This window comes from Dermochelys coriacea, chromosome 1 (assembly GCF_009764565.3).
Source record: "Dermochelys coriacea isolate rDerCor1 chromosome 1, rDerCor1.pri.v4, whole genome shotgun sequence".
In the NCBI taxonomy this organism is placed as follows: Eukaryota; Metazoa; Chordata; order Testudines; family Dermochelyidae; genus Dermochelys; species Dermochelys coriacea.
In genome coordinates this window covers 119,138,020-119,153,676 of record NC_050068.2, presented here as the reverse complement: position 1 = coordinate 119,153,676, position 15,657 = coordinate 119,138,020, and the positions used below count along the sequence as shown (strand labels likewise).

At 42.2% G+C, this 15,657-nt stretch overlaps 1 protein-coding gene across 1 annotated transcript in view; it reads left to right on the top strand.

Moving 5' to 3' along the window:
• Window positions 1-15,657, top strand: part of EIF5B (eukaryotic translation initiation factor 5B) — a 71,875-nt gene that overhangs the window by 21,635 nt on the left and 34,583 nt on the right. Inside the window, exons 6-9 of the mRNA XM_038386963.2 lie at window positions 82-232; window positions 2,160-2,255; window positions 3,775-3,858; window positions 10,217-10,303. Coding sequence (XP_038242891.1) covers window positions 82-232; window positions 2,160-2,255; window positions 3,775-3,858; window positions 10,217-10,303 — 418 coding nt within the window. The remainder of the gene's footprint in view (window positions 1-81; window positions 233-2,159; window positions 2,256-3,774; window positions 3,859-10,216; window positions 10,304-15,657) is intronic.

Below are 15,657 nucleotides of genomic sequence, written 5' to 3'. Positions count from 1 at the left end.
ATCCTTGTAGTTTGATAACTAATTCCATAAATCAGAAAAATGCATAGTGATATTTTTCCATATTACTGTTTACTTTCATAGGAACGATTGGAACAAGAAAGAAAAGAAAGGAAGAAACAAAAAGAGAAAGAGAGAAAAGAGCGTTTGAAAAAGGAGGGAAAGCTTTTAACTAAATCCCAGCGAGAAGCTAGAGCCAGGGCAGAGGCTACTCTTAAACTACTCCAAGCTCAGGGTAAGTAGTTCTGTAAAATCTAAGCTTTTTTTTTTGCGCACTTACTGCTCAAGGAAAATTTTGCAGATTCTTTCTTCTGTTGTCTAGGTGCCATGTTGCTTAAAGCAGAATATACCCAAAAATGTCATGTGTAAAATTAGTGTGTTTCTGTGGCCAAGAAAAGCAATATTTTTATTTCAGATTTATTAATAGTTAAAATTAAGATTCTGTCATGGGTATTTTTAGTAAAACTCAGGGACAGGTTGTGGAATTCACAGAAGCCCCCAATCTTTCCCTGACTTACCAAAAATACCCTAGGATGGGGGTACCACAAACAGAGCACTGCCAGGGCTTGCAGCTTCTCCAGCTCCTCCATTGCTCCTGCAGCAGAGACAGACTACTGCTGCTTCAGCCCTGGGGCGGGGGCTGACTCAGCCCTGGCTGCTGCTCCAGCTGGTCCAGGGCTGGCCATGGGCCAGTTGTTTGGGTGGTCTCCCATCTCCACTGGCTGCTGCTCCCGGGGGCTGGCTGTGGCAGGCAGTGTTCCTGGAAGAAGTCATGGAGTTCGCGGAAAGTCATGGAGTCTGTGATCTCTGTGAGAGAATCGTATCCTTAACAATAGTTATCAGAGTAGCTCTGTGCTGGTAGTTATTTAAATATAACCATAAAACCTGAAGGGAAAATTGGCTAATATATTATATTTGCCACCTTAATCTATGTATCAGTTACCACCAAAAATAAATGCCTATGAAGTATCACTTCTTGGACATCCCAATCTCAAAGGCCAGAAAAATTAGATGAGTCTTTCAGTATGTATTGAAAATAAGTAACTTTTGATTCCTGGAAGACTAAAGTAGGAAGCGAATTCCAGAGGCGAGATCTTGGGTCTCTTGCCTTTTAAATCTGGAGGAAACTAGCTTGAGTGCCTCCACTGAGCATAACTACGTGCTATCTTGGTGAAAGAGGTGCTCTCAGGTAGTCAGGATCCAAACGGTTTAGGGACTCTGACAAAAGTTGTTGGAATTTTTTTAAATAAAAAAACCTCATTAAGGCCCATGGTTTCTGTACATTTACTGCTGTAGTTTATAAATAGCTTTCTCTGGAATCCTGCTGATTCATTGCAAAATTATACGCCTCTGTGTAATCTTGTCAAATCTCAAACTTTGCAGGTTTTGGTCTAGGTGGTAATTGAGTGGAAGGTATTTAAGAGGAACCTAGGGTATTGGAGCAAATATTCTTGGTACTTCAGTGGCAATGCTTCCCTCTTGCACTAGGTCAACTTTCTACTCTCATGCTAGAAAGTTATTTTAAAGCAAACGAGTGCCACTGGAGGTCCCATCTTTCTGATGAGGTAGAAAATGAAGGCACTGATCTTCATTTTTCACTTATGACTTGGCACACAATTGTGTAACTTCAGAAGCACAATACTTTTACCAGCAGGCAAAATACTACCTATTTAGCCTTCTTTGAAAGCTTAAGAAAAGAGAGATGGCAGGTAAGAAGCCTAAAGACCCTAAAACAAGGTTTGCTATCAGGCCACTTGGAAGTGAATTCCAGAATAGAGGATCCTTTACTGATGATGCCTTATTGCTGCTAAATTTTAAATATATATGTTTGTAGGACCAAGTGTAAATCTCAGTCAAAAGTTTCAAATCTGGGTACCTAATGTTTGACTCCTAAGCATAAGTGGGCTGACCCCTTTTTTTCCAGAGGTTATGAGCCCCCACAAATGCCACATGAAGATGCATGTCGTTGGCATTTTCTTGCAAATCAGGCCTCTTGGGTGTCTAAATACACACTTAGCCTAAGTTTGTGCAGTTATGGAAAACTTGGGTCTTTTTAATTTAAACCAAACCTTATCTTTATTTTAGTTTGCCAACTTGGTCACTAATCTACAGGTTATTTCTGTTCATGGTCTTCCTTGAACGGTTCTATTCTCATTTTGCAGGTGTTGAAGTGCCATCAAAAGATTCTGTGCCAAAGAAGAGGCCAATTTATGAAGACAAGAAGAAAAAGAAGCAACAGCAACAGGAAAACAAAGAAGGTGAGTGTATTTTACTTCAGCAAAAAATTCTTCATAGAATAGAATAAACTGATTTTGACTTTCTTTTCATAGTTTCATTTTTGCTATTACTCTTGATCATTCACCTTAATACAGCTTCATTTTCTTGTTCACTAACAATATTGGTAACAAAAGTGTATTGCAAAGCAAAAAAGGCTTATGTCCTCCATATGCATCATGAAGGCTCAGTAGATGGCAGCATGATTTTATGGCTTGAGTTTAACTTTTTAAACATCATGGATTTAGTGTTCTAAACTTACTGATATTTCTGAAGTGAAAAAGCAGTAAAGCTTTATCCTAAAGAAATAAGAGACTATTTGATTTATTTTTGTGCCCTTTATCAATGAACCTGTAAAGCAGAGATCTCAAACTTAAATCACCACAAGGACCACATGAGGACTAGTACATTGGCCCGAGGGCCGCATCACTGAAACCTTTTCATACAACGATACAAAAGTATAGTCAAAAATGGAAAAAGAGTAATATAGTATGTTATTAAGTCAATGTATTCACTTTTTAAAACTGTAATGTGAAGAGGTGTTTTAATATAATATGAACACTCAGTAATGCACCTCACTCAAACGACTAAACACGCATTTACTTTTAGAATTACTTCGGTTAAAGCCTCCGCCCCCACTCCACCCCATGTATTGGTTGTACATTTGATTCCCCATCTCTTCCCCCCCCACACACAGTCTTTCCAACTAATTGCCAGAAACTTTAGTCTGCCATAAAATAAATATGAGGGTGGGTGCTCACATTTTGAAATATTGGAGTCTGTCAGAGCAGCTGGATATAGATATCTAATGGATTGCATGTAGCTAAGTGTTTGACATTTCTACTTTACAGTTCTCCTGTGGTTACTATTGTTACAGCTTTTTCAGCATAATATCAATTATGTGCCAAAAAGAGTTTTAAGTGAAATCTGGATACACCTTTTATATCTACAACATTCTTTTGTTTTTTTTTGGTCTTTTCTTTTAATCCTGCTGAATTATAAGTAGCTATTTTTCCTTTGTGAGAAGGATCATGCTTTGATAATTGTGAAAGTAACCACCAATTTAAATTACCACCGTTTAGTAATGATTTATTTTATCCTTTTTTGGTTGGGGAAGGGAGAGAGATCTGAAAACTTATTTGTATTATCACATCTTTTTGCCAATGCAGGGAACTCTGAGATGAATCTTGATTTTTTTGAATGGGTGGTAATCCTGTTTAGCCAATAATTGACCTAACATTTGTCCATTTTCAAGCCTGTTTGTGTTTTGAGAAAGCATAGCTTTGGGAGCAGTTTGTTTTAACCTTTTGTTTTAGATCAACAGGTTCATGCATTTTGGTTTGATCTTCCTAAAATATAGTAGTGATTGTTTTCTTGGTATTAGTTTGGCTTCAAAATGGAATCCAGTGGTAAAATGTATCTAACCAAGTAGATAGTATCCCTCTAGGCATTATTCTCAGACAATATAGCAGTGATTTTTTGTTGATTTCCTTGCAATCTCAGAAACCATGGAGATGACTTCCCCAACTGAAGAAGTTGTCGAACCAGTTACACCAGTACAAGAAGAAATTCCTATTTCAGAACCAGGTTGGTAGTAATTTTAAACAATTAATAAAGCATATGTTGCCTGGCATAGTCATTTTAAAATATTCTCAATTAGAAATTTCAGAAACCTCTCACTTGCATTACTGGGAGAGTTGGAGTCAGAGAGGTTTATTTGGTCCTCTCATTGTCAGGAGGACTAGATTCCAAAGGGTTTGTTTTCACAAACGCTGAGCAGTTTGTATGGATTGGCTTGGGAAACTAAACAGGTGTAGGGCAGGAATGTACTCCACTGATGTGCAGAAAACAAAGCTTTTAAGATGTGGCCTTTGTAATGGGAAGTATTAAACTCGTGATTGTCCTTTACTAAGTGATCCACCTTAACGTTTGCGATGAGTAATAGAGTGAGGACAGTAAACAAAGAGCTGTGCTTTAAGCAGCTTGCTACATTTTTTTTTTTTAAACTTGCTACTGCAGTACATCCTGGTCCATAGTCCTTGCTATGGAGGACCAGGAATTCTATAACCACTCCACATCTCCCTTTTTTATAATAAAAAAGTTTAAAACTGAATGATAAACCAGTGTAAATACACACAATTCACAAAAAATTTCAAATTCCTTAAAACTATTTATATTACTGTGTCCACCTATGAATTGCATTTCAGTAGTCTTGGAGTATTCTAAAGATCAAGTGTTTGAAAGAGCCCGATCAGTCTTCCAGACCATGTTCTCTCATCTTTTGAGTTTGTGCATGGAGTCCCCCTATGGAGGAGACGCACATCCTGACAGAGTAACTGCAGGTCCCAGATCCTTTGTTGTGTTGGGCAATATTGAACATGAATCTGATACCTCTGGAGAAGTCTTTTTGGAATCTCCACCCTTTGGGATCTGAGAGGTTTCTGACAAGTTCTGAAAAATTCCAAATATCAGTGAGTTTTTGATCCAAACTTTGTTCCCTGGTCTCAGTTCAGGTAGGTTTTTTTTGTTTGTTTTTTTTTCTGTGCCAAACATAAAAATTCAGCAGTAACAAAACTTCAATTTCAGCATCCTATTTTCAAAATTCCTTCAGGTTGGGCCACTTAAGTTTAAGCTTCATTGGTGCCACAGGTAAAGGTGTCCTTAGTCCTTTTCGCATTAGAAGTTCTGTAGGAGAAAGTCCAGATGCAAGTTTTGTTGACTAGCCAGGAGTGCTTTATATGGGTCCCCTGATTTTTGCAGAAGTTGATTTAACTGCTTTCTCCATCCCCTGTTACTCTGGGGGCTAATGTGGACGACTCGTATGATGATCAAAATCCAAGTCCTAATGCTAGGAAGGTTTCAGAGGTAAATTGAGGACCATTATCAGACATGAGGACTTCAGGAATTCCATGTCTTGCAGATACTGATTTTAGTTTTTGGATGATCTGTGCTGATGAGGTCTGTGTAAGTATAGGCAAATCAATATATCTGGAGAAGGAATTGACTAACATGTATGCATCTTTTTCCGGAAAAAGACATGCGTATGCATCTTTTTCCGGAAAAAGACATGCGTATGCATCTTTTTCCGGAAAAACAAATCTGTGGTTACCTGCTGCCAAGGTCTGTCATAGGTCTTAGTAGAGGGTAATGGTTCTGGTGTGGTGTGTGGTTTTTTGTTTGTTTGTTCGTTTGTTTTTTTTCATATTCTGCTTTTTACGCATCTCGCAGCCATCTACAAAGGCCTGAATTTTCCTATTCAGACCAGGTCTCTATAGAGATTGTTTTGCTTGTATCCTGCACTTGTTTATACCTTGCTCTCCTCCATGGATTTTAGAGAGCATCCCTTTCTGAAGCACCATAGTGCTAAGAATACTCTGTCCTTTCAGAAGCAGGCCATTGGCCATGTGTGAAGGTCCTTTACATCCTGCCAATGTGGTATTAGGTCTATTGGAAGTTGACTCCTTCAAACAACAACCCCCCACACTTTTTTTGGCGGGGGGGCAAGTCTCATCCTTTAATGGTTCATCTGTTTTCTAAAGTTGGCTGGCAGGTGCTAGAATTGCTGCCAGAACAAGGTCAATGTAGACTTTGACATCTTTCTCTGAAGCTGTTGTTGTTACTTCTTCTTGGTGGCTGCTGTAGCCTATAAGATGGTTCAAATTAAGAAATAAGAAGTTAGGTGAATTTAGGCCCCAAACATAATTGTTAGAGTATCAGAAATTGCAGTTGTTAGTGTGAGAAGTTAAAGATAAGTTGGAGACAGTGTGTTGTTGGAAAGTAAGAGTTAGCAAGGACATGACCCAGGGTTATGTTACTGTTCTGTTTTAGTTATAGCTGGCTTAATGTGTAAAGAGCCAGTAAGAAGGTGGTAGAAATACAATTATGGTAAAAGGCAGTTTAATGTTAATTAGTAGTATAATGGAATATAAAGGAGCAGTGTTGCTAAATTGCAGGAAAGCTCCAATTTATATTTTTTTAAAAAGGTCCATTAGTTTCCAGGATTATAAGGCTATACTTCACTCTTATCAATAGATTGATCACCCCATTGATACACTTCATCTTTAATCGTAAGTATAATTGTAGTATTATGTAAGTAAGAACTGCATGCCTATCTGCTTAACTAATCATTTTTTCTTTTAATAAAGGTTAATTGTATCATTCAAAGTGATACCTAGTAGTCCTTTACTGAATATATTTTTTGTAACTGACCTAGAAGCTTGAACCTCAAAACTAAATTGAGTTTTATTGCACCATTATCTTTAACAGCTTAAATATTGGGAACATTTTAGCATAAAGGTTACAAAAGGTTACACTGCTCAGTTTGGGCTCTAGACAGAGTATATGCTTCAGTGCTTTCCCTGGTATGTGGTCACTGTTGGGGAGACAAATCGCATCAGCTGTTAGAAATCTTTAATCAAAGAGGGAAGGTCATCCTGTTGATTTTGAACCCAATAATGTGGGCTGTTTCTATGTTAAAATTCAAGCTAAATGGATATGGATTGAGCTGTTCACAGGCCCAAGTGGCTGCTAGAGCTTCCTTTTCCACTGGAGCAAGACTATGAACTGCAGTAATAAATCTCAGCTGTTTTTCCCCTTCTTCCTGGCACCTCCTATTAAATTTGGCCCTTTCATATATTCTGTTTGCTCTTGAAATGGGCATTAAAAGCCTCTTTCACTTTGAAGTATTCTTTCTTTTCCTCATCAGTGACGGGTAGAACACGCAGGATACCATCAGCAGCACTACCCAAGGCAAATATCAGGGTGTTTACTTGGTATTCTTAGGCTTTCTCTTTTTAAGCCAAAAGCCATCTGGAATTGTTCCAGTTTCCTGATCCAACAAGGCTAGTGCCTGAATTGCCAAAATCAAACTCCTTTTAACAGAGCCATTTGTGCTATGGACTCCATTGCTGTGCTGAGACAGGACTTTTCTTCCTTCTTCCTGTAGCTTTCATAGGTCTCTTCCCTGATTTTCCACTTTCTCCATTCACTCATCATTCTGACAGTCTGTGGGTCTTTTCTTTCTTTTACTCCTCCTGTAGAGAGAGTCACCTTGTTCTGACATCATGTGGTGTGAAGACACAAACACAGAGACCCATGCTTGCAGTAGCTAGAGGAGAACTTCAATGGGAAGTTCCTACATTTATTAAGCTCCCCACTGCAATACATCCTGGTCCTCTTTGCTAACTGTGGAGGATCAGGAGCTCGATAACCACTCCACAATAGATACATGTGCTCTTAAAATTCTTCTATAATGCCAGTATTCTCCCCAGTAGATCCACCTAAGTGTGCTGGGGTATTGAAACTCTACTACTTCATTGCTTATGATAGTATAGAAACCTGAGCAGCTGTACTCTTCTGGGAAAAATATTTGTTTCCCATTAAGCCCCTTGTTCTTGAAAAGGAGGTTCGGGTTCAAACAATACATTTGTTTGAAACAGGGCTGGCTCTGATAAAAACTTTCAGCTTTGTGAGAGTTTGACTTAGATTTTGTGGGCATTATACATCTGGAATAGAGTAAATTTCAGATCGATTTTTCTTCACTGCCCCCTCTCATTTGTAGACTGAGCTGTATCCCACTCACCACAAAAGATAAAGGGTGACTGTGAGGGCTCCAAGACTCTGAAATGTGCTTCTCCTTTTGCTCTGAAATTTGATGTGTTCAGTGATGTTACAGCTGTATTAGTTCCAGGAAATAACATCCTGGGACTGACACAGCTACAATACCACATCAAAAAAACAAAACAACCCCAAACCCCACCATGTCTTTCTAATAGCCCAAATTTGGTGACGGTACGACACTTTACAAAAAAAATATCTATTTAATAGGGTTTTTGGAAAGGGCTTAAAATAAGCTTCCCATAATAATAAAAGATGGGAAAGAATTGCTATAGATGTTTATCTGGCTGACTTCCTGATGGAATGATTATTTTAATATTACTGGGGTTTTGTTATGTTGTATAACTAATGTCTTAAGATGTACCGAACTTTGAATAAGCATCTCTTCTTTTACCATTTTAAATCTAAATAGGCATAACCCCCTCCCCCCCCCCCCCAAAAGAAGAAAAATCAAACCCAAAACTCACCGTGGAACCAAAACCTTCTTTTTCTTATCTTTGGTACCTCTTTACTCCTGAGGGCATTCTGCACCAAAAAATTAAAAATTCTATGCACAATATTTTAAAATTCTGGAAGTTTTATTAGTTAATAAAAAAAAATGCAGAGGCTCCAGCATGGCATTGGGGAGACGGGCCACTTGCTGCAGAAAGGTGGGAGATCACCCTGTAGCTCCCACCCCCGGGACACTGACTCAGTGGTGAGGCTGCACCCAACCCTGATACAGCACAAGGCCTGGGCTTGCCCCAGAAAAACCCTGGGGCCCTGCCCCTCTGTGCCAGGCACACAAGGTGTAGGGCAGAAAGGCTCAACCAGACAGGATCTAAGTATGGAGGGGCTCAGTGTATGTGTGTGTGGGGGGGGAATCCAGTGTGGGGTGAGAGGACTCTGTGCAGGCAGCTCAGTGGGAGTCTAGGTGTGGGGAGATCTGGATGCACAGAGGCTCATTGGGGATGGGGGGGCGTTTCCAGGTTCAGGGGCAATGGGACTCTGCAGAGGTTTCCAGGTGAAGGTGGTTGGGGCTCAGCAGGGGGTCTGGGTGCTGGGGAAGTGAGGCTTGGTGGGGTGGGGTCTGGGTGCAGCTTGGTGGGGATTAGTGGCATGGGGTCTGGATGTGGGGGCTCAGGGTGGTGCAGGGGTGGGGTATCAGGGTGGGGGTTTGAGTGCAGGGAGCTCAGTGGGAGGTTGTCTGGGTGCAGGGGTGGGGGTCTGGAGGTAGGGGTTGAGGTTCAGTGGGGTGAGGTTCAGGTATGGAGGGCTAGGGGGGTTCTGGATGTACCAGGTGAGGCTTGGCAAGGGTGTCTGGATATGGGAGGTCCAGATGTATGGGGGTTGGGTGGATGGGGGAGCAGCTCCCTGTACAGTGATTCTTCCCTCCACAGCTGAGGAGCGATGGGGGGAGGATGCTGAGCTTCCTGCAGCTGGGGGAGGTTTCTGGGCATGGGTCTGACACAGCCCCAGCAACTTCTTGCAAGGGAAGAGGAAGTCCCATCCTCTCCTGCCTCCAGCTGGGACTAGCCTCTGATCCCAGTTCAGGGTAGGAGCTATTGGCTGTGGTGTTCCTAGCCCCGTGGTGATTTACCTCTCTGCTGGCTGCTCCGGGTGCCTGAAATGATGTACCTGTGCTGCTAGGGAGTGATGCATGACTGCTTTTGCAGTTTCCCTTTGCTTCCGTGACAACCATCTTTCTGCGGGGGGAAGCAAAGAAATCTGCAGGGGACATGAATTCTGCACACGCGCAGTGGCATAGAATTCCCCCAGGAATGTCTTAAATGGATAATTATTGATTGGGGACTAGTCTGTTAAGGACATGCGGGTCTTGACACAGGTGCATGTGATACAGCAGCCAAATACTAAACTAGCAAATCTTGTCCAAAGAGCAGAGGCCTTTAGAGATGAGTCCTCTGAGATGTAAGTAAGCTTTGTTGAATAGGTAAGGACTATCTCAAACTCATTAGTAGGATGGATCTATTACCCAAAATGCTGGATTATATGATCTCACAAAAGGAGAGTAGATTTATTTCTTGGGGACATACGTTACTGAGGACTACTACATAGACCAGCATGTCTTATTGTCCGTATTTTTTCCCCTTTAACCCATAATGAATTCTCTGGGGAGCTCAGCAACACTAGACTATTCTAGAGCTATGCTGCAATGCTAGTTATGTAATGCTAGCTTTTTGTGAGCTTAAAAGATTAAGTTGCCATTTCGCCATAGGAAAAATAAGTCTCTCAAAAATTTCACTTTGGTCATCTGATATTTCTTGCACTTTTAAATAACATGGATATTGTAAACCTAGTGAAGATTTATTCATATATGGAATTCTTTCAGTTTCAGAAGAAAAGGAGGAAGAAGAAATGGCAGATGCGGGTTTGGATGACTGGGAAGCAATGGTCAGTGATGAAGAGAGAGAAAAAGGTGGGTGTGTGAGAGTAAATAGAGGTTTGGTAGTATTTTTATATCCAGGACAAGTTTTAACATGGTTAGTTAACAGTATGTGCTGGTTATTATGACCGCATCAGATCCATCTACCTATCCCTAGTTAGAGAATTCTCTGTGATGCATTGGATCACAGAAACCCCTTTGGAACTGCCACCTGATGTGCCTAGACTATCTCTGAGCCTGTTTTCCCTGCCAGCTTGGGACTTCAGTATCTTACCTTGTTTGAGCCAGACACGCTTGCCTGCTGCGCAAACAGATCCAGGTCTGAACTATGTCCCCTACAAGCTGCAGGCTTAACTGAAAACAGCTTAAAAAGTGCTCCCGTCTCCAGCACTCAGATATACAGCTCCCAATGGGGTCCAAACCCCAATTAAATCTGTTTTATCTGTATAAAGCTTATACAAGGTAAACTCCTAAATTGATTGCCCTCTCTAACATTGATAGAGAGAGGCACAGATGTCCCCCCCCCCCCCCGCAGTATTAATACATACTCTGGGTTAATAAGTAAAAAGTGATTTTATTAAATACAAAAAGTAGTATTTAAGTGGTTCCAAGTAATAACAGACAGAACAAAGTAAATTACCAAATAAAATAAAACACACTAGTCTAAGCATAATAAGAAAAAACTAAATGCAGGTAAATCTCGCCCTCAGATGTTCCAGTAAGGCTCTTTTACAGACTAGACTTCCTCCTAATCTGGGTCCATCACTCACAACCCTGTAGTTACTGTCCTTTGTTCCAGTTTCTTTCAGGCATCTCCTTGGGGTGGAGAGGTTATCTTTTGTGCCAGCTGAAGACAAAATGGAGGGGTTTCCCCAGGGACTTGTATAGTGTCTCTCTTGTGGGTGGAAACCCCATCCCCTCTCCTATGCAGAATCCAGCTCCAAGATGGAGGTTTTTGGCGTCACCTGGGCAAGTCACATGTCCATACACGATTCAGTTCCTTACAGGATGACACATTCCCAAGAAAGCGCAGATGTGGATTGGCGTCTCCCAGAGTTCATTGTTGGCTTAAGTGTTTCTTGATTGGGCACTTACTGAGAATAGTCTTTTCTTAAGAAGCTGACCAACTGCTGCTTCACTGAGGCTACTTAAAATCGAACAAGTACATAGCCAATATTCATAATTTCGAATACAAAAATGATGCATGCGTACAAATAGGATGAATATATCCAGTAGATCATAACCTTTGCAGAGATATGTTACATGACATATCTATCATAAAACATATTCCAGTTATGTCATATTTACAATCGTAAGCATATTTCCATAAATGATGCGGTGCAACCTTACAGTCTCTCTTCCTCCTCTCCTTCCTTCCCCCCCCCCCGCCAGGAGAAAAGGAGGTGAAAGATAAAGTAACTGTGATAGGATGTGAGTTTAAGACTTTTTTATCATGATTGACAACTTTTAGAAATTATTCAAAATCCTGTCCAGTTAGTGTCGTCTTAGACATTGGTGTGCGTGGTGGTGGTGGTGAGGGGATTTAGGTCTAGATTCACAAAACAACTTAAATGTGGGGACACAGACTGTCTTTGTGCCTGGGAAGTAACTGCGATTCACAAACCCTGAGTGAGTTTGGTGCCTAGGCTCACTATACAATGAATGGGGAGGGGCAGGTACCTCACAATGGGATTCACAAAAGCTTGGTGGCTCCTTTTATGAGGTACCCAGTGGGAGGTGCCAAGCTTAGGGATATGTACTGAACCCTGCCCCCTCTCGGAGATAGGATCCTAAGTCCAGGCTTCAGGGAGGTGCCTCCCTTTGCTTGAGATTCTCAGTTGCAGACCCTCTCTTGGTGTTAGGCACTTACACAGTTTTTGCAAGAAGGCCAGGAATGGGAGAGGAGGAGGATGACCTCCTTCAGAACTTTTAGCCTAGTGGTTAGTGTGCTCACCTGGGGCATGACACCCCCAGTTCAAGTTCCCCTTCTGCCTGAGCAGGAGAAGGGATTTGAACTGTTATCTAACATCTCTCAGGTGAATGAGTGCCCTTACCACTGCGCTATGGGATTCTGATGTGGGTCTCCCTCACTCTCCTATTGAAGCTATTCCAATGTGGATAAATAATGAAAGAATCGTGTCTGTCTTGCTGTACCCTGTAACATTGCTCTCTTGTTTCCCATCTAGAAGGAAGGATTCTACCAAATAGAGAATTCTCCCACCTGGCTACCTTTTCACCTGTAGAGTACATATTCTTACATTGGCCTCTGTGCTTCAGTGGAAGTAGTTATCTTGAGCTCCCACTGAGAATAGCTATGAAGTGGCTGGCTTGGTGTGTTGAACTGGCATATTTGTGGGCAGTCAGCAGGATAGCAACAAGCTGTTCACATGTTGCCTGAGCAGCTGGAGAAGTGATATATGCAGCAATTATTGAGTTGCTTTCAGCTGCCCAGTCCTTGGGACGTTGGCAGAGGCTTAATATTTGGGAACAATTCCCAGCATCCAAAGCAGTCCCAGTCAAACCACGACTGTTGATTCTTGTTTTCTTTTGGGGGATGTGGCACCCCTTGGCAACAAGTTGTGGAACCCTCTTCAAAGCCACATCTGTTGCGGGTGAGGTAGGCTGGGGTGTTTTAAGTGCCCGCTTATAGTGGTGTTTACCATCTGAGGGCACAAAGGGAGCATAGCCCCAACCATCTCAGTTCTTTCACTGCAGAGAGCAGAAGGGGAGCCTCTGCCTCTCAGCTGTGATACCTAAATCCTTCGGTTTAGCCCCAAAGATGTCGTCTTAGCAGTAAGAGTCATACCCCATCAAAGGCAGGCATCCTTGTGGTCCTGGACTGTTTGTTGCACCTCCAGTCCCAAGGTCTTGTTAATCTCTCTGAAAGTCCACTTTACTGTTTTCTTAGCCAATCACCAGCCAATGGAGGGAAAAATAGTATATTCCCATCCTACAGTAGCCAGACTTTTAAAGGATTTACTAATAACTTCCCCAGCAAGAGAAACATTCACATTCCTTGGATTTCAATTTAGTGCTCAGCAAGTTGGGGGCGGGAGGCAATCTCCCTTTGAATCTCTCAGGGATGTTCCTTTAGAAAACAGCATTCGTTAGAGCAACCACATCAGTGAGAAGACTTGAGCTCTAGTGATTATTCCTCCCTGTGCAGTAGTGCCCAAAGAAAGTGTTGCTTAGACCTCATGATAGCTTCTTATCTTAAGTGATATCTGGCTTCCACCTTAGCCAGTATATTTTCCTCTTGTGTTCTTAGACCAATGATACTCAGACCTCAGAAGTTCAGGAGCCAAATTATCAATCAGCAGTACCCAAAAGAGCCACAGTAGTGTGAATTCATTGTTTTATTGACTATAGTACTAATATTCATATTTAAACAGTATGACAGGGAAAATATTTAGGTTTGCAAAATGACTAGCCAAGTGTGGCTATTTTATCAACTACAGTTGGTTAATAACAAAGTAAACTCATCCTGATTTGGTTAATAACATAGACTGGTTAATAGTTAAATCACAGTGGTTTAATATCATGTGCTACCAGGAGCCACATTAAAGCGCTATTTGTGGCTCATGAACTGACCCTGTGCCCACCGAGGGGAAATAAATTGTCGTACTTTATATGAAAAGAGCCCTTTGTTTTTTACCTCAGTAAACAAAACCCATTAGACAGGCATGTGGGTAAAACTGTCAGGGAGAGCCTGTCTCTATACAGATTATCTGAGTTATATGGAACTCGAAGGACCAGTATCTTACAGGGTTGAGGACTTACTTGACTAGAGACACTAGCTTGTGTGGAATATGTTAAGCACAATTCCCTAGTGGAGTTACATAGAGCAATGTGAAGTTTGGTGCGTCCCACCTCCAGGCACTGCTCTTTATACTTCATGATCCAGTGGTCTGTTTTGGAGAATGCTTCAACAGTGCATAGCTTGGGATAAACTCCTCACCCAGATTCTTCCTGGTCAGTACTATTTGCTTTTCTCTCATGAGTAGGAAAGCTCAGAGGACCCTAAAGAAAGAGGTTGCTTGCTAGTAACAGTTGCTCTCAGTCTCCTCTGTGTATCCATACTTCCTGCCTACCACTTCCTCTGTCTGAGATTTCTTTATGTACTTAGGACTCTGGTTTAAGAGAAGGAACTAAGAGCGTTGGGGGTGCACTCCCTTATACAGCCTCAGACTTCAAATGTCAGTGTCACAAGAGTGCACTTACACACCCCTCCGGCAGACACAGCTTTTGAAGAGAGCTCTGTAGTTAGTCTCCAAGGAGGAGTGCCATATTCCACAAGTATGAATACACATAGGTGTCTTTCAAAGAAATTGTAACTGGTAAGAAACCTCCCTTTACTGGGGCATTCTACTGGAAAATATACATTTTCTTTAAACTATCTTTAAAATGTTTTACAGTCTTGACAATGTTTATAAAGATCTAGTCCCTTCTACACTAATTACAAATTCCTTGAGTTATAGAAACTTTCAAAAGCATCTTTGTAATGAAAAATTGATTGACTCCAAATTGAACTTGTTAGATTTGAAGTGTTAGTTCTTTACTCCTCCTGAGGACATTCTGCACCAAAAAATTAAATTCTGCACACAGTATTTTAAGATTTTGGGAAATTTATTTGTCAAATAAATGCGGCAGCTCCAGCATGGCATTGTGGAGCACAGACTGCACAGAGGTGGGAGATCACTGTGCAGTTCCAACCTTGACACAGCGCAAGGACCAGGCCTGCTCCCGAAACACCCCACTCTCTGAGCCAGGTGTGGACAGGCAGGCTCAGCAAGGCAGGATCCAAGGGTGGAGGGGCTTTGTGTGGGGGGATCCAGGTGTGAATTGAGAGGGTTCTGTGTGGGGCAATCTGGGTGTGGGTGGCTCAGTGGGGGATCTGGCTGCATGGGGGCTTGTTGGGGGATTCTGAGTAACAGTAATGGCATTCTGCAGGGGGATCCAAGTGAAGGTGGGCTCAGCAGGGGGTGTCTGAGTATGGGGGGCTCAGTAGGGAGGTCCAGATGCTGGGGATGAGGGGCTCAATGGGGTGTGGATCCAAATGCAGCTGTTTGGAGCTCGGTGGGGTGAGGATCTGGGTATGGGAGGCTTGATGGGGTGGTCCAGGTACAGGGGGAATGGGGCTGATCCAGGGGGAGGTTCTGAATATGAGGGGGTGAGGCTCGGCAGGAGGGTCTGGGTATGGGGGGGGATCTAGATGCATGGGAGAGCAGCTCTCTGTACAGGTATCCCTCCCAGTGCAGAAAGCAGGGGAGGGGGAAGTTTGCGGAGCTTCCTGCAGCTGGGGGAGAAATCTGGGGGTGGGTCTGACCCAGACCCAGATGCTGTGCAGGAAAAGAGGCAGTCACATCCTGCCCAGCCAGAACTAGCAG